This window comes from Anser brachyrhynchus (genome assembly GCF_964034855.1).
Source record: "Anser brachyrhynchus genome assembly, chromosome: 3".
Lineage (NCBI taxonomy): Eukaryota > Metazoa > Chordata > Aves > Anseriformes > Anatidae > Anser > Anser brachyrhynchus.
In genome coordinates, this window is record NC_137696.1 from 125,396,986 (window position 1) to 125,424,790 (window position 27,805).

The following is a 27,805-nucleotide window of genomic DNA, read 5'->3' on the forward strand; positions in this document are numbered from 1 at the left end:
CGGGGCTTGGTGCATGGTTTATCTCAGCCAAAACGAGCAGCGTTGTGGGAAGATGCTGGGGAAAAGCCCGAACCGTACGATTTCCAACTCAAGCACAATCCGAACAGAGACTTCAGTGCTGTTGTCGCTTACGCAGAGCAGCTCGGGGTAAACTCGGCTGGAAGAGGCCCCCCCCTTCTCCCGGCCGGGTTGTGGCACCGACGGGGTCCCAAACCCCCCGCGCTCCCCAGGCTGGGGCCGGGCACGCTCCGGACGCGAGACCCGACCCGAGGCAGCGCACGGCCCCGTGCCCCTCGTTAAATAAATGTCCGGTACAACGCACAGGGAAATGCAGACAGCCCCTCCAGCGAGCGCGCCGGGGCTCCCCCCGGGAAGCCAGCTCCCCCAGTCACCGTGTCCCCGGCTCCCGGCGCCGAGGAGTGGGGTGCAGGACACCCCCCCCATGCGCTGCCCCTCGGAGGGGCCGAGGGACGGACACACGGACCTGCCGGACAGACACACGGGATGGGCACACGGACCCACAGGATGGGCACACGGACCCTCTGGAAGGACACATGGACCCCTGCCAGACGGACACACGGACCCGTTGCTGGCTGGGAGTGGGTTCCTCCGAGCCGAAGGGACCTTTGTCCGCCCTTGGGGACAGCCAGGACCCCCCTGGCCCTTTCGAGGGACGAGTCACCAGGTGCCTCCCTTCTTCAGACGACCGACGAGATGATGCTAAAGACACGAGCAGCTGCGGGAGGAGGGGGGACAGGGAGGGCAGGGCGGCGAGGCCACGGGAGACACACAAAAGCCAGCTCCTCCGCGATGCTCTCCTCCCTTCTCCGCCGACCGGCGCGCGGCGCTGCCTCTCCTCCTCTCCTTCCCCACCCCTTCTCCTTCCCTCTCTCCGCCCCTGCCCTCACTCCAAGCACAGCTTCACCAGGTTGGCCTGGACCTTGGCTTGGTCCACGGCGTCCAGGAGGTTCTTGGCGTCCACGGCCAGGGTGTGGGAGGCCGTCAGCATCTGCCGCTTGCACTCCTCGCTCAGCGAGGTGACGGCGTTCTGCTGCGCCAGGCGCATCTTGTTGATGAGGTCGGCCAAGTCCTTGTTGAGCAGCTTCTGGGTCCCCTCGATCTGGCCAAGACACGCAGGGGTTAGGGGCGCCCGGCCCCGCTCCCTCCTCCCGGCCCCGCGGGGCAGGCGCCGGTCCTACCTCGGTGCGGGAGGTGGCGGGCAGGATGGGCAGGATCTCGTCCACGCTGCCGATCAGCTTGCGGAGGGACAGGCCCACGTTCTGCGGGGGGAGCGGTGCGGTTAGGACGGCCTCGGGCACTGGCACAGGGAAGCAGTGCATGGGAACATCCCTGACTCAAGGGTTCCAGTGGGGAGAGGGCATGGAGGGAAGCGCTCCCCGTTGACCCAAGGAGGCAATGGAGGAGCAGAGAATGGTGGAAGCGTTCCCGTCATTGACCCAAGGACACAAAGGAGGAGTGGACACATTGGAAATGCTCCCACCATTGACACATGGACATAAAGGAGGAGCAAGACATGTTGGAAGTGCTCCCACCATTGACCTAAGGACACAACGGAGGAGTTCAGCATGATGGAAATGCTCCCACCATTGACCCAAGGACCCAAAGGAGGAGCAGGATATGTTGGAAACGCTCCCCGTTGACCCAAGGAGCCAATGGAGGAGCAGGACATGTTGGAAATGCTCCCACCATTGACCTAAGAACATGAGGAAGGAGTAGGAAATGCTCCCATCTTTGACCCAAGGACCCAATGGATGAGAAGGACGTGTTAGGAATGCTCCCACCATTGACCCAAGGACCCAAAGGAGGAGCAGGACATGTTGGAAGTGCTCCCATCATTGACCTAAAGACCCAACAGAGGAGAAGAACATATTGGAAATGCTCCCACCATTGACCCAAGGACCCAACGGAGGAGCAGGACGTGCTGCTAACGCTCCCTCCCATACATGTAAGACTTTCCCAAGAAGGACCCTGGGAAGTGCTCCCATGCAGCGGCAGCGCTCAGCGCACTGACTCCCAGCTCCCTCCCCACTGCTCAGGGCAGCCCTGGCGTTGCCCCCTTCCTGCCCTCCCTACCTTCACCACCAGGATGTACCCCTCGGGGGGCAGGAGGCTGATCTCGTTCTTCAGCTGCAGGACAGCCCGCACCAGGTCCATGACGTTGCTGTACACCGTGTCGTCCGTGCGGTCCAGGTTGGCCGTGGGGGCCGGCTGGATGGACTGACGGGGAGCAGGGCCACCGTGGGCTCGGTGCCCCCGGGGGCGAGGAGGGAAAGACCAACACCCGTGGGGAACCCTGGCCCACCAGACCCAGCCACCTCCCGCCCGTGTCTCAGAGGCTGAGGGGTCACCCAGGCCCAGGAGGGGCAGAAAAGTCCCATCCTGCAGGTGCAGAGGGTGATGGGGGAGGACTCAAACCATGGTGTCCAAGGTCTTACCTGCGCCCCGAGTCTTGGAGGCTTCTGGGGGGGCCCCGTGAACTCCGCTATACCATCAGTAAGGGAAAGGAAGGAGAGTCACTCTGGCTGCTCCCCGACCGTGCGAGCACACTGCAAGACCCCTGGGAGCCGTGCCATGTCCCACAGCACCCTGGGGACCCCAACCAGCCCTGGCTGCGTCCCACCTCCCCTCCAGCAGCAGGACAAGGATAAGGGGGTGCCCGTGGCTTAGCCCCCCACGCGTGGGGCAGGCAGAGCTGTTCGGGGTGATGTGGGATTGCTTGCAAGGTAGCTGGGACGCAGCCCCAAGGCTTCTCGCAGCTCAGCATGGGGCTCCCCACTCCGGCCCTGGTGTGAGCTGCAGCCCAGAGGGGGTGCTCCCCGCGGGCAGCAGCTGTGGGCACTCACTGTAATCCATCTCCTTCTCCGGCAGCATCTGCGGGGGAAGAAACAGCAGCAAATGAGAGGTGAAAAGTCCTGATCGGAGGCGGCAAGGATGGGGGCTGCATCACCCCAGGGCAGGGGGCATCGTCCCATGGGTTTGGGGGAGCAGGTCGGGACCACAATTATTGCACCCCATCAATAGTTCTGGATGGGTTTCCCCCCACAGCCCCTAAATGCATCCGAAAAGGTGGAAAAGGGGCAGCGGGGACCGGCAGCAACATTGCAGCCCGTAAATATCCACGGCCCACTGGCAGGGAAGCAGGGGAGGATCTCTGGGCACCCCCGGGAAAAGGAGCCCCCTGCACCCTTGTACACGAATACACCCGACACCAGTTCCCTGGGGCTGGCGGCACTCACCAGTGGGGTGTTGTTGTTCATGAACACCGTCGGGTCCTGCAGGGGGGGAGAAGCCTTGTGAGAGGCATCGGGAGAAGGGAAAGGACAGGGAAAAAGAGAGGGGAAGGGGAAGGGGAAGGGAAAAAAGGGGAAAGAAAAAGAAAAAGAAAAAGAAAAAGAAAAAGAAAAAGAAAAAAAAAGAAAAAGAAAAAGAAAAAGAAAAAGAAAAAGAAAAAGAAAAAGAAAAAGAAAAAGAAAAAGAAAAAGAAAAAGAAAAAGAAAAAGAAAAAGAAAAAGAAAAAGAAAAAGAAAAAGAAAAAGAAAAAGAAAAAGAAAAAGAAAAAGAAAAAGAAAAAGAAAAAGAAAAAAAGAAAAAGAAAAAGAAAAAGAAAAAGAAAAAGAAAAAGAAAAAGAAAAAGAAAAAGAAAAAGAAAAAGAAAAAGAAAAAGAAAAAGAAAAAGAAAAAGAAAAAGAAAAAGAAAAAGAAAAAGAAAAAGAAAAAGAAAAAGAAAAAGAAAAAGAAAAAGAAAAAGAAAAAGAAAAAGAAAAAGAAAAAGAAAAAGAAAAAGAAAAGAAAAGGGGTGGATTGACCCCCACAGAACCATTCCCACCCCTCTGCTTACTTCCTGGCAAAACTTTCCCAAATTTTGACTCCTTCATCCCGGCTCCCAGCAGGGAAAGACGCACAACCCCCCACCCCCTCACCTTGCCCAACATCAGCCACCAAAACCCATCTCCGATCTCCCGGAGACCTCCACAATTTCCCTGACTCCTGGGAGACCCCAGAGCACACCCCAGGAGCGCTGCTCATTTCCCCAGCTCCCCATCCACTCGTGGCCCCGTCCCCATCTCCTCCTGCCCCGGGGGCACCGGGACCCCCAGGACCCCCGTGCTGCTGCTCAGCACCACGACGCCAAACGCCAGCTGCTCGTCCCCGCAGCACCGGGCCGGGGGAGTGGGGCTTGGCTGCAGCGGCTGCGTCAGCCGAGCTAATAAAAGATTTTCTGTCTCTTTCTGTCTCCCCGAGAGCTGCGGCATTAGTCATGCATTAGCTACCTTGGCTCCTTAGTTAAAAAGCGTTACAAAAGCTCATTAAGACGCAACCACAAGTACTTAAAAATCGCACAAGTTTCACCATATTAATTTCCTGCAGCAGCTCCGCGAGGTTTTTACAAGTGCAGAAGACAAAGGGGTGCAGGCGGGCTGGTGACGGAGCCGTTCTGCAGGAAAGTGAGACCCGCAGCAGGGCAGAGCTTCTGCATCGCAACTAAACCACGGACAGCAAGCTGCGGCTCTGCCAGCGCCTTCGCGAGGGTGCCAGAGCTGGGAGCACGCGTCTGAAACCCCGACCCCAGCCCGACGGCACTCACCAGGGACTTCTCCTCCTGCCGCAGCCACTGGTAGTCCTCCACCATCTGCTTCTGCTGCTTGTCCAGGACCTGCCGCATCTTCAGCCGCTCTATCTCCCAGAGCTTCTGCGCCTCCTCCCTGCTGCTGGGACGGAGGAAATCTTCCTCCTGGCGCACGGAGCCAGCGGTGACGGAGGGCTCAGCAGCCAGAGCCCCCCGGTCTCAGCACGGGAGCCGGAGCCCGCTCTGCGCATGCAAAGCCATGCACCGGACCCCAGCGGCCGTGAGCCTGGGGCTGCTCCAGACTGACCCCGGGGAGCCCCTGGGCTTCCAGCAGCGAGAGGAACCCACTGGCAGGCCCCACACCTCGTGCGCCACGTCCTGGCACTCCCAGCCCCGTGTGCGAGCCCTGGGCAGCACGCACAGGATGCCCCGGTGCAGCGCATCGTGCCCACGGTGCAGGTGCTGGCAGCACCGGGGCCATCCTGGCGTGACGGACAATGCCTGCCTCCGATTTCGGGGCTGTGCAGCAGTGCTGAGGAACCGGGGAAGAGCACCCAAGCTGCCAAACACCGCCGGCACTCCAGGTGATGATGAGCAGACCCACAGCCCCGAGGTCCCACCCATCCCCAGCACACCCCTGCCCGTTCCTGGAGACGCCGTGCCCACTGCTCCTCCACCGACGTGCCTCCGCCTGGGTGCGTGCACAACATGCATGGCAGGGGGCTGCGAGCACCCGGAGCCCTTCACGGGCACGATGCCTCCAGCCTCAAGCAGCACAGAGACAGCATCAGGCCCACAGCACGAGCTGGAAGCGGCGCAAGCACCAGCACAAAGCGAGGCACGGCGCAGAGCATCGCCCCCTCCTCTCGCTCCGGCGGGGTCCCCAGGGCGTCCTCGGGGGCGAGGGGACCCTCTCTTACCCGCATGCTGTGGCGCTTGAAGACGTTGTGGCGGTTGAGCGGCGGGGTGTGCAGGGAGCTGGCCGGAGACTGGTACTCGATGGGGCTGGTGAGCGTGGGCGAGCTGGCACACAGACCCTCGGGCACCTGCGGCGGGGCGGGCGCGGGGCGGCGCAGCACGGAACAAAGCCACGGGAGGTTAGCGCGGACGGACGGACGGACGGACGGATGGACAGACAGACAGAGAGCGTGGGAAAGCGGCTTTCACACCCCACAGAGGAGCAGCGACGGCCCTAACAGGACCCTCCTCACCAGCAGGTTTGCTCCGGTGTCCAGAGCGCGGGCTTGAGATCTCCCGTGCTCCCGCCCAAACCCCTGCCTGGCCCCCAGAAAAGCACCCAGAATAGAGGCTGCTCTTGAAGGGGGTGCTCCAAGGAGCAGAGCAAACGGTGGAGGTGGTGATCTGCGCTCCCACAAGGCAGCCAGACCGAGCTGCAGGTGACACGGGTGCAGCCAGCCTCCTCTCCTCCCAGCCGTGCATTCAAACCGGCTGCTGGGAGCGTGCAAACCGCCCTGCCCTGGGGAGAAAGCCGCTCTCCGAGCCCCGAGGCAGGGACAAGACACGGGCAGGGCTGAGCCCGAAGCGTTGAGCTGTCCTGCTGGCACTCTGGGTCCCGAAAGCCTCCATCTACCAAGGGCTGGAGCACCAGGCAAGGCTTCCTGGCATCAAGCCCTTGTCGGGCCCCCACGGGCTGCTGTGGCCGCGCAGCCTTACCTGGAACTGCAGCTTGGGAGCCAGGAGGTTGTTCTGGGGCGGAGGTTTGTACCTGGGTCTGCTGGGCTGCAGGGGGAGAAAAGCAGGCTGGGTGCAAGCCTGGGGACGCCCCGTTTTGGCAGCGCATCCTTGGGTCAGGGCACGGGGCAGGTGAGAGCCCTGCAGCATCCTGCCCGCGCCGGGCTCTGCCCTCTCCGCACCTTGGGGGGCGGCTCCTGGAAGGACGGCGGCTCCAAGATTTTGGGAGGCCGGTGGCGGTTGTTCCGCTCCTGCTCCTTGGCCAGCTCCTTCTCCATCAGGTAAATGTCACTGCGGGGGAGAAGAAAGGGTTGTCACAGCCCCCCGCAGCAGGGACAGGGGGGCGCACGGGCGGGATGGGGGTGGAAAACAGGAGGGAGCGAGGAGGGATGGGGAGAGCTGAGGGAAAGGACCACGGTGCACGCACGGGACCCGAAACCTCCCCTGCTGCCTCCCTGCTCACCTCAAGCTGCAGACCAGGTCCTTGAACTTGGGCCTCTCGCTGGGGTCGTAGTCCCAGCAGCGCGTCATGAGGGTGTAGAGGACGGGCGGGCAGAGGTCGGGCTTGGGCAGGCGGTCGCCCCTCTCCAGCACCCCGATCACGTCCTTGTTCTCCAGCCAGAAGAAGGGCTGCCGGCCGTAGCTCAGGATCTCCCACATGCACACGGCTGCGGGGTGCAGGGGAACACCCACGGCTGATGCTGGAGCGAGCGCCCTGGGGACCAGCCCCTCGCCCTGGGGTCTTGGGGAGCCGGTGGCAGTGCCAGGCTTTGCGGAAGGTCGTGGGGCACTTGGCCTTCTCGTCCCCTGGCACAGGGCTTCCAGCTCTGCCGGGGGGCTGCAAGGAGCCGAGCTCCTGCTTACTGCTACTGGGGATGGACAGACAGACAGACAAGTGCCAGAGGCCATGGGGATGGGCGTAAAGGCGGGGAGACGGATGCTTGCTGAGTTTAACCGAGCCCCATGAGCATCCTGAATTTAAAAGGCCGCTGGTAATGGTTGGACTGCAGGGAGCTCTGCCCCAGGAGCCCTTTCCTAGGGTGCCTTTGCCCAAGGCTGAGTAACACCCCCGTGCCGGGGCAGGATTTGTCCCCCTGCAGCAGGACGGTGCCCCGGGATGTGCCCAGGACCCGCTTCGTCCCCGTCCCACCACGCACCGAACATCCAGACGTCGCTGGCCGTCGTGAAGCGTCGGAAGTTGATGGACTCGGGGGACATCCACTTGATGGGGAGACGGGTGACGGACGCTGCGGGGGGGGAGGCAGTCAGAGGCCGCGCTCGTGGCTGCAGAGGGGCTGGAGCGAGCCCCGGGCCCCCGCGCTCCCCTTACCTTTATAGTACTCCTCGTCCTCGATGTACCTGGAGAGCCCGAAGTCGCCCAGCTTCACGCACTCCGGGGAGGCCACCAGGATGTTCCTCACAGCGATGTCCCTGCGAGGAGAGACCCTTGGTTGCGGAGAAGGGCTGGACCCCCCCAGCCCGCAGCAACCCGCTCCTCCAGCTCCAAAAAAATGGGTCTGCAGAGCACTCCCCAGCCTCTGCCTTTGCATGGTCCCACTCCCCCCATCTGCCTCCCCCCCCAGCCCCGCTGCTTCCCACCCTACCTGTGCACGCAGTTGATGGCCTCCAGGTAGGCCAGGGCCTTGCTGATCTGCAGCGCGTAGAGGATGAGCGTGGGCACGGCGAGGCAGTGCTTGTTCTGCTCCAGGTACTGCCCCAGCTGCAAGGGGACGGGGACGGGGGTCAGGGGCTGAAAGGGCGGCACCGAGGCGGGTGGGGGTCCCCGCAGCGCCAGCCCCCCGCACCTCCCCGTAGGGGTAGAGCTCCATGATGATCCAGGTGGGCTCCTCCTCCGCGATGCCGATCAGCTTCACGATGTGCGGGTGGTCCAGCTTCTTCATCAGCACTGCGGGGAGACCTCTTCAGCCACCCCGCAAAGGGGGGGGGGGGGGGGGGACCCTCCGGGAGCCCAAACCCCACCCAAGGGTGCGGGGGCAACTCTGCGCTGTGAAGCCGGAGATGGAGCAGCCGAGGACTTGCCGGGGAGATCCCAATGCCTGCAGCAGGGCTGGGGCTCCCACGGGTTTACGCACAGATGGTGCCCACCTGCTCTCAGCAAGCTTTGAGCAGCTTTTCCTCCCCTCTCCCACAAAACGGGTATTTGGGGCAACGGCCACGGCACGGGGGGAGCGCACAGGACCCCCTCCTCCAGCTGCTCTGCTCCGCATTTAAGTGGCAATGTGTCCCCAGGCAGGGGGGGGACAGCCCTGACTCGCACCCCAGCAGTGCAGCCACCCCACGGGCTGCCCCCCGTGCCCCACGGGGCACAGGCTGCTGCAGGGGAACCCCAAAGATCAGCGCCCCCCCCCCCCCTCCCGGCGTACCCGCCTCGCTCAGGAACTTGTCTTTGTTCTCGGGGCTGCAGTCCTTCTTGCAGGTCTTCACGGCCACGTTGACCCGCTCCCCCTTCTGCAAGGAGAGGCAGGGGCAGCTCGACCCCGCTCCCCCCGGGGGTGTAAAGGAGGCGGGCAGGGACGGGGGGTGGGGGGGAGCACAGCACACCCACCGGGTTGGTGTAGGTGCCCTCGTACACCTCTCCGAAGAAGCCTTCCCCCAGGATCCTGCCCAGCGTGACGTCCTCGCGGCAGATCCCGTAGTGCTGCACTGAAGGGACGAGGGCGCACCGGTGGGTGCCACCTCCCCGGGCACGGCCCCACGCTGAGAGCCAGGGGTCCTGCCCCACAGCGCAGACCCCCCCCAGGGAAGCAAGGTGGGCAGCGAGGGCAAAACTTCGCTCCCGGTTTTGGGGTGGTGGGGACGGGGTGGGAGACGGGGCCGATGGGTGGGAAGGCACCCGGGGGTGACACCCACCTCCAGACCTCGGTCTTGAGGACTCGTCGGGGATTTCAGCGTAAATATCGGAGTCTAGGGCAAGAAGGAGGGTAGGGGCAGTGGTGCAGGCAGCGCCCCAGGCAGGATCTGGCCCTCAGTGCCCGAGCCACCCAGCCTGGAGCTGCCCTGGGGGCACGGCAGGACGCCGGCGCACCCTCCCCCCGGGATGCTCGGCTGCATCCCTGCTCACCGGCCAAGCACCGCTGCACCAAATCACAACCCCCCCCGCCTTCCAACACCTACTGGGTGCCCCCAGGCTGGGGGGGGGAGGCAGGAGAGCCCCCGGACTCACCCACGCTCACGCTGTCGGCCAGCACCGAGTGCCGCTCCTCCAGGTGCCTGCGGGGTGGGAGGACGGGGTCAGGCAGCGGGGCTGGGGTAAGGGCGGGGGTCCCGACCCCCCCCGCGGGGCCGTGCACTACTCACGGGCTGGGGATCCGCGGCAGGCTGCTCCTCTTCTCCCTTTCTGCAGGAGGACAGCGGCGGTCACCTCCCAGCCACGTCACCCTGGCTGGTGGTGGGACACCCCCCCCCCCAAAGCCTTCCCCTCGCCCCTCCAGGAGCAGAAGGGCAGGCACCCCCCAGCTCCCCATGATATTTTGGGATGGTTTTGGGGAGGGGTCCGGCCACCTGGAAACGCCACCGTCCCGCAGGGCACCCACCTCTCCTGGGGAAGACGATGAGGGAGGTCTCCAGGCCCCCCTGCAGCCGGCAGTAGCCGTCGATGAGGTCGGCCATGTTCTCCGCCTCGGCCAGCGACGACGTCTTGATGGACAGGGACTGGGGGAGGACGCAGGGATGGGTGAGGGGCTGCCCCCCCCCCGAGCTGAGGGGTGGGGGGATGTGGGGATGGGGATGGGATGGGATGGGATGGGATGGGATGGGATGGGGATGGGGATGGGATGGGATGGGGATGGGGATGGGATGGGATGGGGATGGGGATGGGGATGGGATGGCGATGGGGATGGGGATGGGGATGGGAAGGGGATGGGATGGGGATGGGGATGGGGATGGGGATGGGGATGGGGATGGGGATGGGGATGGGGATGGGGATGGGGATGGGGATGGGGATGGGGATGGGGATGGGGATGGGGATGGGGATGGGGATGGGGATGGGGATGGGGATGGGATGGGGATGGGGATGGGGATGGGGATGGGGATGGGGATGGGGATGGGGATGGGGATGGGGATGGGGATGGGGATGGGGATGGGGATGGGGATGGGGATGGGGATGGGATGGGATGGGGATGGGGATGGGGATGGGGATGGGGATGGGGATGGGGTGGGGATGGGGATGGGATGGGATGGGGATGGGATGGGATGGGGATGGGGATGGGGATGGGATGGGATGGGATGGGATGGGGATGGGGATGGGGATGGGGATGGGATGGGGATGGGGATGGGGATGGGGATGGGGATGGGGATGGGGATGGAGATGGGGATGGGGATGGGGATGGGGATGGGGATGGAGATGGGGATGGGTCCCCCTCCTCTCCCCCTTGGGATGGCTTGGACACCATCTCCCCACACTGCAGCAGACCCCGAGCTCCCCAGCAACATCACTGCAAGCACCCCAGCCCCAAAACCCCCCAGACAAGGGCACCCCGGGCACTTTGGGTGGGCTCTGGTTGGGGGCAGAGCCCCCCCAGCTGCAGCTCCAGGCGGGAACAGGGCTGTCTGCCAGGTCCTGCAGGGAAGAGCTGCCATCCCACGGGCACCCCCATCCCACCCATAAAGCCCCGCAAGTGTGTGTCCCCCCCCTCCCAGCCCCAATCCTGGGCCCCCTCACCTGGGGGGTGCCGCTGAGCCCCAGCTGCAGCACGGCCCTGCCCTCCTCCACGCTGGAGCACCTGATGGACTTGATGTGCTTGAACTCGGCCAGGCAGGTGGGCTGCGGACAGAGGCAGAGCCCCGCGCTGTCAGAGCCCCGTGCTCACCCTCGGGGGGGTCCTCACATCCCCCCCCCAGCCGCCCCCTTTTCCCAGGGACCTCCCCCCAGTGCGTGCCCCTACCTTGGCTTCCTTGCTCGTCATCTGCCGGATGCCCTTGGGCCCGATGACCAGGTCCACCGTGATGTTCCACCCTTGCTGCAGGGATGGGGAGCAGACAGAGGATGTGAATTTTGTGGGGTTCTCCCCCAAAAGCCAGCCCCCCCCCCTCCCTCATTTTCTGTGACAGCCCAGAGAGACCACCTCCAGGAGGGGCTTGGAGAGGGGCGAGCTCCAAGGCGAGGGGGAGATGGTGCAAGGCAAGGAGCCCGGCGCGGGCACTTCTCCACCTTCAGCAACCTTCAGGCACCGGCTCGCACCCCCGTCAGCCCACACGTGTCCCCCCAGCTGGGTGGCTTTGGCCACACCGTCACCTCTGAGCAGCCCCAAACCCTGTTGGAGGATGCTTTGGGTGGGTGCTCACACCCGCGCTGTGCACAGGGGGGGCATTTTCACCCGGACCTGGCTGCGTTTAAGGGCACGGTGTGTGCAGCCCCAGCTGCCAGCCTGTGATGGAGGCTGCAGCATCCCCGTCCTGCAGTGCCACCCTGGCACCGGGGTCCCCGTCCCCTCCCGTGGACTCACGACGAGCTCGCAGCGGTAGCTCTCCTGGTCGATGTTGGCGAAGGTGGCGAGGGTGTGGAGGAACTTGAGGATGCACTCCTCCTCGCGCAGCAGCGCGTACTGCTGGAAGGTCTGCTGGATCATCTTGCGGAACTGCTTGGGCTGCGGGCAGAGCGGCTGCTAGCCACGGCGGGAGGGCGCCTGGCACGCAGCGGGGACCTGACCGGTGCCACGGGGTGCTGGGCTGCGTGCATGGACACGTGCGTACACACACAGACACACCAGGGCACGTGGGCACCCACGTGCTCACCTGCAGGTACGAGCAGGAGTCTGTGTGCACAGGCACGTGCATCCACACGTGTGTGCACAGCCGTGTGCATGCCAGCACACCTCCCTGTGTGTGCAGCCTGACATGCACACGAGTGTGGGCAGACGTGCATGCGTGTGTGTGCAAGCCAACCCTTGCACACGTGGCCATGCTTGTGTGCGCATACGTATGGACACGTGTGTTCCTGCAGGTACACCGCGTGGGCAGAAATGCACGGGTGTGCATGAAACACGCGCATGAAACACGCATGAAACCCATGTACACACGCGTGTGCATTCAGACACACCCTCACATTGTCAGCAGACACGCTATGCATGTCACACCCGTACGCACACGGCCACTCACGTGTGCACACATACACGTGTCTATGCAGAAACACCCCCAGAAGCCTGTGCAAAGCCACTTACCCGCGTGCAAACGCACACACGTACATGCACCTCCCCACACACGCCTTGATGCGCACACACGGACACCCCCAGGCACCCATGTGTGCACCCACACCGTGCGCCCAGCCCTGCGTGCAGGCGTTCAGCCCCCCCCCCCAGGTGCACGCCCCTCACCTTCAGGTTCTCCTGCATCTGGCTGGGGAAGAAGAGGTCCAGGCCCACTTCCTTCCTGGGGAGCAGAGACCCCGCGTGCGTTAACGGCCCCGCGGGGGCTGCGGACCCGTAACGCATGGGAGGGGGACACCAGCAAAGCGGGGAGCAGGGGGTGCACGGGGTGGCGGGGTGCTCCTTGGGGAGCTTCCCCCCCACACCCCACACCAGCAAGGTGATGGCTGTGGGAGGATGAGGAGGCTCGGGGCTGAAGGCCCACCTGGGGAGCCCTAGTGCAGGCTGGAAGGGGGTGGGTGAGGGGCGGGGGGCTGCGGGGGTCTCTCTGGGAGACCCCGGGGCCGTGGGGCAGGCTGTGCCTACTCACTCCAGGAACTCGAAGTTGGACTTCTTGTCCAGCGCGTTTTGGGGCATGTCCTTGTAAAACCTCCTGCGAGAACAAAGTGATATCAGACGGCCACCCATGCATCGCCACGCGTCCCCCCCGCCCCACATCCCCCCCTCCACATCCTTCCCCTTAGTGCACAGCCCCCCCCCCCCCCGTGCAGGGCTCTGGAAGCCCCTTCCCGCTGCTGCCACCCCAAAACCCTCCCGGCTGCTCCGCGGCCCCGCTGCCAGCGCTGCGGCACCCATCCTGCCAGCCCCCCGCTGCGCCCCCAAAACCCCAGGGGCACGTACCTGAGCTCGAGGCAGCCCAGCTGCAGGGCCATGCCCTCGCTCACCTTGCTGGCGTAGTTCTGCATGTACTCGCTTCGGAGCTGGGGGGGGGGAGAAATGGAGGTCAGGGTGTGGAGGGGATGCCACGTGCATCCCCAAGGGTCCACGCGCTCCCGCATCCTGACCCGGGACGAGGGGAGGGGATTTATTGCCATGGTTGGGGGCACAACAGGATGGGACCATGGGGGGGGGTCCTGCAGGCTGCAGGCTGGGGGGTGGGGGGGGTCCACAGCCCAGGGTGAGGCAGGGTGAAGGTACAGGGCTGCAAGGTCCCGGGTATGGGGACCCACGTGTGCTGGGCTCCCCAGGAGGCGATGCCCCCGGTGCTGGGGGACCCCCAGGGCCGCCTCGGACCTGCTGGTAGAAGTAGAGCAGCGTGGTCCTGTCCTCTGTGAAGCGCTCCATGTAGTCCTCGGGCAGGTAGCGGATCTGCAAGTCGTACCTGGAGGCAAGGGACAGCCCCCGGTGAGGTCCCCATGGGCGGGCTGGGGGCACGGAGAGGGACCCCCCCCCAAACCCCAAGCCAAGGGCTCCGTCCCCTACCTCCACTCGGCCTCCAGGTGCAGGCACTCGTACTTCTCCTGCACCTCGCCCACCGTCAGCTCGGGGTGCAGCCAGTGGATCTCGTCCGACTTGACGTGCTTGAGGCGCAGCCCGTAGCACTCGGCCAGCTTGATGTCGGGCCCGATGCGGCCGCTCACCAGGATGGACTTGATCACCTCCTGGGGACGGGATGGGGCAGGGAGGAGCGGGGCTCAGCCCCCTGCAGGCCCCCAGGACCCTCCCCCAGCCCCGTCCCCCTTCGTGTCCCCTCCGCCGCGGTGCCTCCTGCAGCCAGCTCCGGCTCAGAGCTGCCGCGGTTTCAGCGTGGGCACCCTCGCAGCGCGGCGTGTCCTCGCACGCAGGCACCGTGAGCCCAAACTGCTATCGCCACCTGCCCCACGGACTTGACACCAGGCTGCCAAGGTCTGCAGATGAGCTCCAGCCAAGCTCAGCCACGAGGAGGAAACCCAGCACGGCTGCAAGCACAGCCCCGTGCTCAGCCCCCGCAGCCGCCGCTCGAGCTCCGGAGAAGCGCCCAGCCTGCTCTGCAGCCACACAGCCTAAACGTGCCCGATTTTTTGGGGTGTTGCTGGAGGACAAAAGCCTGAGCGGGTCGTTTCCAGCCTGGCACCTGAGCAGAGCTGCCCCGATGTGCTGTGGGCAAGCTGTCAGGGTGGGCGCTTCCTCGCCCCGTCCTCGCCGCGGCCGACACCGCGGGCACCGTGCCCACGGGTGTGGGGACAGCGGGGCGGCACGCACGGCCCTGCAGCTCCTGCCTGGCCTCTGCTCTCCGGCTGGAGGCCAAAAAGCAAGCGCAAGGTGACGGCTGATGGCACAGCCCAAGCTGTGCCTTGCTGTGATCGCCGCGTCTTGCTTGGGGAGGTGTGAAATGCTGGCGGCTGCGTTTAGGTCCATGGGCCAGGCCAAGTCCTTCTGAAATAAAACCTCCTGGTCTCCAGCTACTTGTATCTTCAAGACCTCCAAATCCAGACATGGTGTTCAAGCCATCAGGAGCCCTCAGGGAAGTTCTGTCCCCGAGCTTGTCCTGCCAGAAGCCACAGCAATTTCTGGCCTCGGTGATGGCCCAGCTCGCCCTGGGGAGGAGCGACCCGCATCCCACCCCTTGTGCGTGGCACAGTGGACAGCCAGACCATCTCCATTTCATTGTCCTCACTTGCATTCCCCAGAGGCATCTCCTGATGAGTCCTCGCCTTCTCCAACCACTCCTGTGCTCGTCTCCAAGCCCTTCTGCCATGCCACGAGCTTCTCCCAGGGACAGGAGGAGGGGATGTGCCAGGAGCGACCCCCCCAGCTCAGTTGCGCTCTGGTCCCTCTACCGGGGCTTCCCGCAGTGTGCTGCCCCCCGAGCAGGAGCAGCATCACCCCCTGCACCCACATCCCCCCCGGGATGCTGGAAACCATCCCCACAGCACCCGAACGCAGCGCCCCCTCCATGGCAGGATGAGCCACGGCCAAACTCCTCTTTGCTGTCCGCAAAGGGGGCAGGGCGACTCGGTGGGGCTGAGCCCCGTTGCAGGAACTGACAGCGGGGCTGAGGAGCCCTCGCCCTCTCCAAGCTGGGCTGCTGGGGATGCCCTGATCCTCTCTCTGCCCCCCAGGGTGTGGAGCCAAGGGGCTCTGGGGGCTACCAAGCTGGGGGAAAGGCTCCTGCCGGGAGCTCGCCCTGATGCCAGACGGACAAAGTGCCCCCCTCCCCACCCCATGCCCTCCCCGGCCCCGTGTGCCCCCCCCCCCCCCCCCCCCCCCACGTACCCGTATCTCCGTCGTCACTGGGCACTTGACCAGCTTGAAGTTCTTGCCCATGTTGAAGCTGTTGCTGTAGAAGCACACCTTGAGGATGCGCATCTCCTCCCGGTCCGCCTCCAGCGGCCCCATGCCCAGCGTGGCCTCCAGCGTCCCGCCCAGGCTGCGGAAGGAGCTGCTCCGCGGGCGGCCCAGGGGCTCGGGGACGGCCGACATCCTCAGCACGCCCGGGGCGCTAGGAGCTGAGCATCCCTTCCCTGCGGAGAGACACACACGGCCACTGAGCACCAGCTGCGCCCTGACCCAGCACCTCCAGGCAGGACCTGTGTGTCCTCAGCATCTCCTCTGTGTCCCCAGCACCTCCAGAGCAACATCCCCGTGTCCCCAGCACCCCTGGAACTGTGTGTCCCTGTGTCCCCAGCACCTCCAGAGCAACGCCCCCGTGTCCCCAGCACCTCCGGAACAGTGTCCTTGTGTCTCCAGCACCTCCAGAGCAACACCCCCGTGTCCCCAGCACCTCCAAAACAGTGTTCCTGTCTCCCCAGCACCTCCAGAGCAATGTCCCCGTGTCCGCAGCACCTCCAGAGCAACACCCCAGTGTCTCCAGCACCTCTGGAGCAGTGTGCCCTTGTGTCCCCAGCACCTCTGGAGCAACACTTGTGTCCCCAGCACCTCCAGAACAGTGTGTCCCTCTGTCCCCAATACCTCCTCTGTGCCGCCAGCACCTCCAGACCAATACCTCGGTGTCCCAAGCACCTCCGGAACAGTGTCCCTCTGTCCCCAGCACCTCCAGAGCAATGTCCAAGTGTCCCTGTCACCTCCAGAGCAGCACCCCTGGGTCCCCAGCACCTCCGGAGCAGCAGCCCCACTGTGTCCCCAGCACCCCTGGAACAAAACCCCCGTGTCCTTTCACCTCCAGAGCAACACCCCTGCATCCCCAGCACCTTCGGAGCAACACTTGTGTCCCCAGCAGGTCGCTGCTGTCCCTCACCCACGCGGACACCGCCGCGCACATGGGGTTTGGGCTCCGTCAATCAGCGCCGGCTCCAGCTCGCCCAGCGCAGCCTCCCCTCGCCCAGTGCAGTGGCCACCCCTCGCCCTCCATCCCACACGCCCGGACCCACGCTCACCCCTGCCTCCCTCCGTCCACGGCCCCAGAAAAGCGGGCGAAGGCTTCTCCCCGTGCCTCCGTCCGCGGGCCACGGAAGTCTGCGCAGCGCAGGGCCCCGCAGCGCGACTTCCTAGCGGAGCCGAATTTAGCAGAGGGCTTCGCGCAGAGACAAGAGCGGAACGGGGAGAGAGCAACCCCGGGCCCGTCGCTACGCGGAAGGGCAAATACTTCTTTATATTGATTCGCTCTTTTATTTTTAGAGGTCATCAAAACTGGTAGCCTGCTCGAAAACGTCCCTCAGGCTGGAGGGGAAGTGGTTTGAGTTTTTTCGTTTTACCGAGAAAAACTGGAAAAAAAAATATTTAATATTCAGCCTGTGTCGATCTAACAGGGCATGGGATCTTGGATGATCCCAAGCAGATCCCAAATCTTGTTTTTTTTTTTTTTTTTTTGTGGGGTGTTTGGGCTGTGAGCTGGGCAGGGCTGGCAGGAGGGACGGGAAAGCCTTGTCCTGCGTGCCCTGGGGCCGCTTGCTCCGTGCGTGGGGCCAATGCAGGCTGCGAGCAGCTGCCCCACGCTGATCTTTGGGCGTGCAACAATAAACGTGGAAATTCACCCGTCAGGCCCCTTCCGGGTCCGAGCCCTTGCTGAGCTTGGCCCTCGAGTTACTGATTAACAGGCAGGAGGCTGTTTGCAAACAGGAGCCCGGCTGCTCGCGGGTCGAACCCGCCTGCGTCACCCCCGGGCTGCCGCGGGGGAACGGCCCCGGCTCGGGGGTCCCTGCCCTGGGCAGGGGGCGAGGGAGGGCTGGAGGCACAGGGGGGCTGGAGAGGATGTTGGGACACCCAGGGGGGGCTGCCCTGCGGATCCAGGCAGGTGGCACGGGGATCTGAAAGGTGCCAGGGGACGGGGAGGGTGGGACTCGAGGGGTCTCCGATCTCTGCAGCATGCCCGTGGGGTTGTACAGCTGGGGACAGTGCGGGGACAACCCCAAAGTGCCCAGGGGGACGTGACACCCTCTGGTACAGCTGGGGACGGTGTTAGAGCAAACCCCAAAGTGCCCAGGGGGATGCGACACCCTCTGGTACCGCTGGGGACAGGGCAGGAGCAACCCCAACGCGCACCTTGCACCGGCTGAGGAGAGGCGAGCAGGGGAAGGCAAGGAAAACGCACGGCAAGGCGCTGCTCGCAGGAAGCATTTTCGAGGCTGGCCGGTGGCTTTTCTTCCTCCCCATTGTTTTTTTTTTCCCCTCCCCATTCGTTTCTGTGATTTGTGCTGTAATTTGCAGGGAGCTCAGAGGCGGCCCCGCTCCAGCTGCAGCCCCGCGCAGGGCTGTGTGCCGCCGGCTCCTGCAGCTTCGGCTTTTTTAAAGCAGCCCCACACTGAGTCGCCGGCCTAAAAATACGCCCGGTGCTCTCGGAGCTGCACGGAGGGCTCGGCTGGCAGCGGCGCGAGGTGTCCTGCAGCAGCACGGACAGCCCGGGTTCCTCCCGGGGATATGGGGAAGGAGGAGGCTCCGCATCGCCGCGGCCGCGCTGGAGCGTCGCCGAGACGCTGGTGGGACACTGGGGCACGAGACCAGGCACGAGAAGGGCAGCGGTGCTGAGCTGGGCACCCCCAGCTCCATCACGGGCTGCGTGCCCAAGGGCACGGGCTTGTGCATGTGCGCTCACACATTTCACACCCCCTTTTTTTTTAATTTATTTTTTTTTCTCTCCGCTTCACAGCAAGGCGGGGAGGATCTCGCAGCAACCCACATCCTTTGCAGAGCCCTCCCACAACCCCCGTCCCTGCAGCAACGCACCCTGTGGTCCCCTGCTCCCCAGGAGGGCTGGGGGGGGGGGGTGGGGAGCGGGGACAGCCGGTGCCCCCCGCCCACAGTGGCCGTGGTGTACCTGACCAGCACCGGGGCAGAGCGTCTGCGCTGCGGCCGCCCGGCCTCGCTGCGCTGGCCCCCTGCTTCCTGCTCACCGAGATCGAAATAGCGATAGGGCCGAGCAGAATTAGCAAGCCCCCGGCCTGGCCCGGCACTGAGGGCAGAAATGTTTGCTTGGGGTTTTGCTGCTCCCCCCCCTCAGCTCCCAGCAGAGGCTGGGTCCCCCCCTCCCCCGGCCGACACCTCTCCTCCCAGCCAGGAGGGCCGGCCAGCCCCCCGCTGCCCCTCGGTGTCCCCCCCTCCCCAAATTCACAAACTCCTCACCGAACTGCACAACAGCTTCTCCTGCGAGCACCGGACACCTACGGCTGAGCCCCGTGTCCCCCGGGTGTCGGGGGCACCCTCCTGGGGGTGTCGGGGTGGGGACAGGGCCGGAGAGCTCAGCTCTCGGCTGGGAAGAGCTCTGGGAGGCGCGCTGGCGTTTCTCAGGGTGCACGCAGCAGAAATGCTTTGCTCGGTTCTTCTTTCTCCCCACTTTCTCATCATTTTCGGTTTTCTTTCCCCAGCCCCATTCCCACGACGCGTCCCCTTGCGCTTTCAGCGGGGCTGAGCCCACGGGACAGGACCGGGGCTGGGTGTCGCCTGCGCGTCCCTACCCTGGTGGGTGACGTGGGGAGCACCCCACAGAGCACCCCACGCTCTCACACCCCCACACATACCTGCATGAGATGCCCAAAAAAAAAAAGAGCCGGGAAGCAGGCACAGCACCCCAGGGCACATCCCTGCTGGCTGGGCGCCCCCGGGACCCCTTCTCCGGAGTGGCCGTGCCCCACTTAGACCTGGCCATACACAGCCCCTCATTTTCAGGCTGCAGACGGGGGGGCAGCACCCCGTATTTCCACCCCTGCCCGCTCACCTCCCCTCTGGCACGGGGACAGGGCCCACGGGAGCCTGGCTCTGCCCCTGGCACAGCGGTGGCACGTGAGGACAGCGGGGACACAGCCCAGCCCGGTGCAGGGACAGAAGCCACCCCGAACCGAAACCAAGTCCTTGCCGCCCCCAGCAATGCCACCAGACCCCCAACCCGCAGCCCGTGTGCCCCCCCCCCCCACAGACCCTTCCCGTCTCCTCGGGGGCACCCCGAAACGCCCCCGCTGCACCCAGCCACCCAGGGCCCCGGCACAGGGCGCACCAGGAAGTTTCTCGCGTCGCTGCCACTCGCTTTGGGGACGCAGAAAAGTTTCCCGCTGGGGCACCGCTTCCCCCAGCCCTACCCAAACCCTGGGGCCGACCACACGTTCCCCGTGCACCAGGGACGGGCTGAGCCCCCCCCCCGACACCCCAGTTCGGTGTGACGAGTTTGCCCGTGCTCAGCCCGCCGCCCACCCCCCCCCCCCCGGTCAAGCACAAGGGGGTGAGGGTCTGCGCCCCCAACGCTGCCCCCAGGGAAGCCGGGGGTGGGTGGGGGGAGCAGGAGGCGAGGGGCACTTACAGAAAGTGGGGGGGCCGTCCCCTGCATCCCCACCCCGAGCCCGTGCTGGCGGCGCTGCCTCTTCCTGCTGTGGCTGGCGAGGCTGTGCGGAGGCATTTGCATAGTGCCCGGCACGCAGCCCACGCGCGGGCACGCTCGCACACGTGCCGTGCACGGCTGCTGCAGCCCATGGCACCGGCGGGGAAACTGAGGCACGGCTCAGCCGCCCACCCCCCCCCCCAACCACCCCACACAGCATGGGACGGGGGTTTGGGTGTGCAGCAGAGGCAGGCAGCAGCACCCGGCCCCCTGCAGTGCTGTGCTGGGGGGGGAATCCTCTTCCCCGCCCACCCGCGGGACCCCGCAACAAGGACCCCCCCCCCCCGCTGTGCCCCCCTAATTCACCCTGGGCCAGTCGGCTCCGGCCCCACGCTCGCCGTCCTGCCCCGTGCCCCCCTGCAGAGCCCCCTTGCCCCCGCTCCATGCAGCCCCCTCCTATGGCCATCACCTGGCGGAGACCCCCCCCCCCCAGCACCCCACATCCCCAGAGTTCCTCCAAAGCTCCCCAAACCCGCCGCATTTCCAACCCCCACCCCCAGCTGAGGGGCTGCAAGCCCCCCTCCTCCCAAAGGGCAGGGGCAGCAGGGACCCACCACTTACCCCGGCCCCCCCAGGAGGGTCCCAAGCCCGGGGGCTCCGTTCCTCACACCAGCATCCAGTGCGTCCTGCCCCAAGCCATGCTGCCTGCTCCCTGCTCCGCTCCAGGACCCCCCAAAAAAAAAAACAAAATTGCAGCCCCCAGCCCCTTGCCCCCACCCCCGGGGGCTGCAGCGCTGCGCTCCGTGCCCAGGTGCCCCCGGAGCACCCCGGGGAGTGGCGATCCCAGTGGCCAGGGACAAGATCCCAGTGGCCAGGGACAAGATCCCAATGGCCAGGGACAAGATCCCAGTGGCCGGGGACAAGCGGGGGGGCCCCGCAGCGCTGCCCGCCCCACCCCGGCCCTGCCCCATCCGTGCAGGTATTTAATGACTCACGGCGGGAGCGTTAGGGTGCCGGGAGCCCAGGGCTCTGGTGGCGGTGACACCTGGAGCAGAGCAGCGCAGCGCCCACACCTCCGGGTCACACCTTATAAAGGGGGCTTTTTGGGGCCCCCGGGCGGCTTGCCGAAGGTCCCCAGCAGAGCCCTGCACCAAGCCTGTTTGCCTCAGTTTCCCCTTTCCTTCCGCCAGCCCCAGGGCAAAGGGTGAGGGACCCTGGACACCCCAAGGACCCCAGCCTCGCCCCCGTACAGACGGAGCCGGCAGCAGGGAGTGGGGCCGGGCGCTCCGCAGCCCACCTCCCTGCGGGTCCCTGCCTTATCTCAGGTGTCTGCTCCCCATACCTGCCCCAAACCCGCCCTGCCCCGCTCCCATCCATCACGCCAGCCCCGTCCCCCGCGGGCACGGCGAGCAGGATTTCACCTCCCCGCTGCAGGCGCAGGGTCGGGAACACAAAACCGCCCTGTGTGGCCTCGGGGTGCTGCTGAGACCTCCAGCGAAGGACTTGTGCGCCAGCCCCAGCCCCTTGCACATCCCCCCCCGGTCCCCATCCCCTTCTCCCACCCACGGGGGATTTGTCCCAGGCTGGTTTTGCACCAGTTGGACCCAGTGCAGCTCGGGGCACCCCACGGGAGCGCAGCCCATCCGGCACCATGCCCTGCCTTGGGGACTGCTGCCTCTCCGGGCAGGGAAGGCAAGACACAGACACCAGGGCCAGGGGGTGACGGGGGCACAGGGACGAGTGTCCCGTTGCAGCGGGGTTGGGGTGCGCAGGATGGTGCTGCTGCCCCAGCTGGCCCCGCTCAGCCCCTTTGGGCAGCGCGGGGAGCGGGGCCGCCACGTGATGGCCCGGAGGAAGCCCATTTCGCAAAGCAAGAGGAAATGACACAAGCTCCAGCTGTGGGGACAGGCTGCCCCCGGGGGGGGGGTTGGAGCAGGTAAAGAGGGTGCTGTCCTCTCTGCTTGCAGACCCCAAACCAAACCAAGCCCTGATGACGCCCCCCCCAGCTCCCCACCACAACCGAAAACGCTGCCAGCGGTCAAAAAGCACCCCCCGACCTCATCGAGGATGGGTCCCAGCACGTTTCCACCTGACACCTCTCGTGCTGCAGGGGCATTATCCCCCCCCTCGCCCCAACACACCCCCATTTTCAGAAGGGGAAAACATCAGTGCAGGTGTTTCTGGGGCTCAGGGCTGTGCCGGGACACGCGTCCCACCTCCCAGCCCGGTGCCGTGGCTGCCGGCTGCACCCAGGCAGCTGGGCACGGCGGTAGGGGCAGCACGCTCCCGGGAATCAGGAATAACGCGCGGCGAGCTGCCGTGACGCCCACGGCCGGCAGCTCCCCGAGGGGGTGACTCAGGCACGGGGAAAGATCTGCGTGTTCCCGGCATGGAGCTGGCGAGGGGACGCGGCGGGGCCATCTGCGCAGGAACAGCTCGCCACCAGGCTCCCTGCGAGCGCAGCAAGCCCCCCCCCCGAGTGCTCGGGCAATGGGGTGCACAGCAGGGACGGGGTCCCGGAGGCGAAATGTCCCTGCCAAGCTCCTGCCGGCTGCTCCCGCTGCCTCCACCCGGGCAGAGCAGCCTCACAGCCCATACCCCCAGTGCTTCAGGGTGGCCCCAGCCTCCTCCTCGGGGTGGTTTCTATCCAGAGCTCAGCCGCAAGGTTTGTCACAACAGTCCCTGCTGGCCTCCACACTGACGGACGACTTCCAGGCCAGAAATGCCACAGCACGGTCCCTTTGCCATGCCAAAGCCATCAGCTTTTCCGTGCTCCTCCAGCTAGCAGCAAGCCCCCCGGGGCTTCAGGGCAAGAGACCCCCCCGAGCATCCCCCAGGCTTTGTGGGCAGCAGGGTCCGTCCTCAAAGCCAGCCCTGCGGCCGTGCCACACAGAGGTCCCCAGGTGTGCTGCCCCTGAAAGCCTCCAGCAGCAGACTGCTTGGAAACGGCAATCTTCCATCAAAACCTCAGGTGATCAGGAGCAGTAGCAGGATGTTTCCCTCCCCAAAGTTTCCAGGCTCGGGGGCCTGGCTTCCAGCCCATCCCACTGCAGGGCCAGGCTCCCAGGGCCCTGCAGAGGTGCCCTAACCCTGCATTGTATCACGGGGGTCGTCCTGGGGCTCCCCCCTCTTTCTTACAATTAATAATGCAACTGTCACCTGGCCTGTTGGTTTTTTCTTGGATTTCCACAACCAAACCCAAGCCCAACGGAGCTCCAGCAAAGAACGTCGGTGTGGCAACGGTAGAAGGGAAAGGCACGCCGACGGCCTGGCAGAGCTCCCAAAGTCAGGCTGGGGGGGTCTGCAAGCCCCCGAGGGCAGCAGGGGGATGCTGGAGGTGATCCCCCCTCGGGGCGATGCAGGAGCACGGGGCTGAGACCAGGACCAGGGCAGCAGCAGGGCTCAGCCTCAACCCTCCCGACCGAACCCATCCACCGAAGCCGGCGCAGCGCCGCCAGGCTAAAAATAACCCCGAGCAGCACACAAAGCCTCCCCTCGGGGAGGGGAACAGCTTCCCGGGAACAGGGTGGGCGTATTTCCCGGTAACCTTTCTGCGCGAGAAGGAAGCCGAGGGCTCTCAGCATCGGTTTTGGCAGGCGGGTGCCGGTCGCTAGGCATCCCAGTCTCCAGGCAACCCGCGGGTACCGCGCGATGCTGCTCCTGCCTCCTTTTTTTTGGGGGGAGGGGAGAGGGTCTGGGGCAGGAGCCCACCCTATACTCAGGGCTGGTGTGGGGAATCATCTGTGGGACGTGGCCAGCATCACCATGCCACGACACATGCAGGGTCCACGGACCAGAGCGGCGCTCGTCCTTCCTCTCCCACCGGTACCAGAAGCGCCCAGCACCCGTCTCTGCTGGAGCTGTGGGTGCTCGCACTAATTAACCTCCTCGGATCCACCTCGGCTTTATTCGGGAAACTCAGCTCCTCCAGGACCCCCTGGGCAGGCTGTGTCAGGGGCAGAAATCACCCCCGAGGGTGCCAAGCTGCAGGTCCCCCCCAGCGCATTCGATCCCGTCCCCCGCGCTCATGCCCGAGCTGCGGCTCTGCAGCCTGGAGCAGCCCCGGCCTCGGTCAGCCCCGCAGCGGCTTCCCCGGGGCAACGTGCACCCAGCGCCAGCTCGGAAGCCACCACCGAGCCCCCTCCCAAAGTCATGTCCCTTTCCCAACTGCCAGGCCCCGGCACGGGGTGCTCTGAACAAACGTGGGCAGTGCCCACGAGCGGGTCCCGCCGTGCCCCTCGCTTTATCTGCGCCGTCCCAGGCGGCCGCAGCGCGGCTCGGCACCAGAACGGCCCCATGGCAGTGCCGTGCCGGCCCAGCACGCTTTTCAGCAGGGCTTGGGTCTGCAAAACGTGGGGAAGTTTGCGTTCCTCGGGGGAATTCAGCTGAGATTGGGGGAAATTAATTTCTGTAATTTAATTAAGCATTTTATTTTACTGTCATCAGTCATTTCAGTGCGCACTGGCACGCCGCTGCACAGGCCTACGCAGGACAAGATCTCCCCAGAGCTCAAAGTTTTTACCCTTTACAAAGTTTCCAACCTTTTTGTTAAAAGTAAATAAATAGATAAAATTTTAAAGGCCATTTAAAAAGTGAAATAAGCTGAACGACCCCCAGGGGTGCCTCCCACTGTTTGCCCCCCATCGCTCTGCGGACACCAGCGCAGGGACAACGCGACGTTTATTCGCCTTTAACTCCCCCGAACCGGGAGATTTTTAAACTCTTCCAGCAGACCTGCAGTGCACGGCCCCTAGGTTTTAAACTCAAGGTTTTCCTCGTCCGCCCTCAATTAAATGTCTCCCTGGCGGTTGCTCCGGGAGGCACCGCGAGCACCCGGCCTCCTGCGCCCCGAATGCCCCCCGTGCCCAGCGGCACGGCTCCTGCGGGATGGGGGCAGCTTCTTTCTGCCCCCCCGTCTCCGAGCACCACGGCTGGGGCAGCAATGCTCTCTCTGTAAAACGGAGGGAGCAATGCACTCACTGTGTAAAACGGGGGGCAGAAGTGCTCTCGCTTTGCCAAACGGGGGGGGCAGCGATGCTCCCACGTCGCCCGTGGGCAGCGGCGCTGCATTCCTGTGGCTGCGCGCCCTTTGCTATCTCTGCGAGGGGAAGGGCCTGGGAAGCAGGGGGGGGGGGATTTCCCGTCTGAAATCCCTCGGTGCTTCAGCCTCTGGAGATAACAACAGGCAGCAGAAGGCCCCAGCTCCTGCCAGGTGGAAATTCCCCTCACAGCCGCTCTCCTGTGGCTGGAACCGGCCGTGGGGACAGGCGCAGGTATTTCGCCTCTGGCTGCAGTGGCAGACGGAGCTGCAGGAAATCCCCCCCCATCCTCCTCCTCCTCCTCCTCCTCCTCCTCTGCTAGGGCCCTGCTGCTGCCTCGGCTCTGGGTGCTGTGGGTCACTGCGGGGGGAGCCCCGACCTGCCCCCCCAGCCCCCCATCCAGCCCCCAGCCCTTGCCAGCTGTAACTCAGCAGCACCAACAGCATTAGCCCGGCTTCAGCCGGGGCAGGGAAAGCCTCAGGGACAGTCACAGCCTGCTTGCGTGCCCCGAAAAAAGGAACAGGCCCCTGCACGTAGGGAACGGACGTCTGCTGGACGGGGAGGTGCCGAGCAGGGAGAGAGGAGGGTGCAGCGTGGAGAGGGGTGCAGGGTGCTAGGTGTGCAAGGTGGTGGGCGTGCTAGGGGTGCAACGGCGCGGTTGCACAGCGGGGCAGGCGTGCAGCAGGCTGGGGGTGCAGCAGGCTGGGGGTGCGTTGTGGTGGCTGTGCATTGTGGTGCTGTGCATTGTGGTGGCTGTGCGTTGCGGTGGGTGTGCAGCGTGGCGGATGTGCAGTGCGGCAGGTGAGCAGCAGCGTGCCCCGGCTCGGAGACAGAGAGGCCCAGGAAGCGAGGCGGGGGCCAGCTCACCCTGGAAGCTCCTGGCCGTGGCAGCTCTCGTGCTGAAACGGGAGTCGATGGAAGCTGCGCGAGCAAGGCGCCGGGGCTGGTGCTGCGTGGGCGGCACAGGGAGCGAGGCAGGACGAGCGCTGGGAAGCCCTGCGGGGAGGGATGAGGGCAGGGAGGAAGCAGAGCTCTCCTGCATCTCCTAACGGGGCACACGATGCTGGTAACCGCCCTGGAAGCCACCTCCACGGGGCACAGCATCGCCCAGCAACTTTTTCACCCAGGGGAAGCGGACACTTCTAGGCCACAGCTCGTGTCCCGGGATGACATGAATCATGCCCAGCCAGAGGCTGTGTTTTTCCAGTGGCTGCACAGGGAGCCCACGAGAAGTCTCCCTCTGGATGAGGCCACAGGGTTTTCCCTGCGGGAAGCAGAGTTGTGCTGGAAGCACTTTGGGACTGTTCTATAACACGAAGCATTTGCGCTGCCCCAAAGTGAAAAACATGGCTGAATGCTGTGGGGTTTCCCCGGCTCACAGGAGCTGCGTTTCGAACACGACGTGTTCCTGTTCCCCTTTGAAGCTGCTTCCCCAAACAGAGCTCGGAGGCCTTGCCGTGATGCCCCCGCCCCATGGGGCGGCAGAGAGATGGCCAAGCCAGAGAGGCAGTCACCCCTGGGAAGGATTTTTCCTATGGAAAATAAACAAATTTTGCCCCCAAATTTCCCCAGGGAAATGTCTCCCTGTGATTTTTGTGCCAAGCATCCTAGGTTTTAGCCTTCCTGCTCCCCGGGCTGCCTCAGCGGAGGAGGAGACCTGCGTATGCACGCTTGCATTCAGGAATGCAAGAAGGCTTCGCAGGGAAGGTTCACGTCTCCATCTACTCCTCGTGAGTAATAACTGTGCCAGGGAAAAAGCAAAATGATTCAGATGTTGCCTCCCCAGCCCCCACCGCCTGAAAGAGCCTAAACGCTGAACATTAACAGCAGCTGAGCACGAAGGCATGGAAACGCAGAGCCTGGGGACAGCGGCACTTGTGCCCCCGCACGCCGGACCCGCACGCGCCCTCGCACTACGTGTGTGTCTTGGGTTTCACACCAGCGTGTGCAAGGCACCACCAGCAAGGCTGAGCCTGCGTCTGCCACGTACACACACCAACACCATGGGCTGTGCGTGCATCCCTGCCTGGCCTTCAGAGACGTGCCGTGAAGCCTGCGTGGGTGCCCCCGCACGGCACAGCTGCCCCATGCGCCCCCCGTGGGACATCCCCAGCTCCGTGCGCCTTCCTCTCCTGTCCCGGCACTCGTGGCTCTCCAAAAACCTGACCCCTGCAGCTCGTCCTGTGCACCTATGGCACAGAGGAGCAGCAGCAGGCAGGCGCCCGGGCTGGATGCTGTGCCAGGAGGTGCACTGCCATGCCGTGCAGACGGGCTGCAGGAGCTATGGGTGAGAACGGGGCCAGTCCTGGGCTGTCCCTGCTCCTCTCCAAGCCCCCACATCTCCCTTCCCCAGGGCTCTCCTCCAGCAGCAGGAGGGTGAGGAGGGACACGTAAAGGATGCGGAGGGGCACTGCAGCTGGCTGCCCCCCCAGCAGATTGCAGGGCCCTGTGGCCATTTTGCCCTAGAAATGCCCCTGCGCTGGGCGGTCTGGGGTCAAGATGGGGGCAGGAGGACCCTCACAGTGGCTATATGACCAGTGCTGAGCCGTCCCCGCCTCCCCGCCGTAACACCAGAGCCTCGTCCAAGTGGCTGAAGTGCCCGGCCTTCCCCAGCTGCTCCATTTCACCGCCGCTCTGC

General features: G+C 64.8%; 1 protein-coding gene across 6 annotated transcripts in view; it reads right to left on the reverse strand.

The window, feature by feature from the left end:
- Window positions 1–5: 5 nt before the first annotated feature.
- The window catches only part of PTK2B (protein tyrosine kinase 2 beta), a 30,537-nt gene continuing 2,737 nt past the window's right edge, over window positions 6–27,805 (reverse strand). For 3 of the 6 annotated variants that reach the window (XM_080584164.1, XM_080584165.1, XM_080584166.1), the window contains exons 2-31: window positions 15,640–15,887; window positions 13,867–14,045; window positions 13,678–13,765; window positions 13,285–13,364; window positions 12,974–13,036; window positions 12,613–12,667; window positions 11,746–11,886; window positions 11,185–11,259; window positions 10,962–11,063; window positions 9,835–9,952; window positions 9,599–9,638; window positions 9,465–9,511; window positions 9,152–9,205; window positions 8,847–8,944; window positions 8,665–8,749; window positions 8,086–8,186; window positions 7,885–8,000; window positions 7,611–7,711; window positions 7,438–7,527; window positions 6,744–6,948; window positions 6,463–6,571; window positions 6,263–6,328; window positions 5,509–5,634; window positions 4,607–4,753; window positions 3,258–3,293; window positions 2,865–2,892; window positions 2,457–2,512; window positions 2,095–2,238; window positions 1,200–1,280; window positions 6–1,120 (exon numbers count right to left, since the gene is read on the reverse strand). In XM_080584164.1, coding sequence (XP_080440290.1) covers window positions 905–1,120; window positions 1,200–1,280; window positions 2,095–2,238; window positions 2,457–2,512; window positions 2,865–2,892; window positions 3,258–3,293; window positions 4,607–4,753; window positions 5,509–5,634; window positions 6,263–6,328; window positions 6,463–6,571; window positions 6,744–6,948; window positions 7,438–7,527; window positions 7,611–7,711; window positions 7,885–8,000; window positions 8,086–8,186; window positions 8,665–8,749; window positions 8,847–8,944; window positions 9,152–9,205; window positions 9,465–9,511; window positions 9,599–9,638; window positions 9,835–9,952; window positions 10,962–11,063; window positions 11,185–11,259; window positions 11,746–11,886; window positions 12,613–12,667; window positions 12,974–13,036; window positions 13,285–13,364; window positions 13,678–13,765; window positions 13,867–14,045; window positions 15,640–15,887 — 3,095 coding nt within the window. In that variant the 3' untranslated portion in view covers window positions 6–904. Of the gene's footprint in view, window positions 1,121–1,199; window positions 1,281–2,094; window positions 2,239–2,456; window positions 2,513–2,864; window positions 2,893–3,257; window positions 3,294–4,606; window positions 4,754–5,508; window positions 5,635–6,262; window positions 6,329–6,462; window positions 6,572–6,743; window positions 6,949–7,437; window positions 7,528–7,610; window positions 7,712–7,884; window positions 8,001–8,085; window positions 8,187–8,664; window positions 8,750–8,846; window positions 8,945–9,151; window positions 9,206–9,464; window positions 9,512–9,598; window positions 9,639–9,834; window positions 9,953–10,961; window positions 11,064–11,184; window positions 11,260–11,745; window positions 11,887–12,612; window positions 12,668–12,973; window positions 13,037–13,284; window positions 13,365–13,677; window positions 13,766–13,866; window positions 14,046–15,639; window positions 15,888–18,942; window positions 19,231–20,110; window positions 20,391–20,749; window positions 20,868–27,805 lie in introns of those variants that run through there. The other 3 variants (XM_080584167.1, XM_080584163.1, XM_080584168.1) reach the window with 3 other exon arrangements.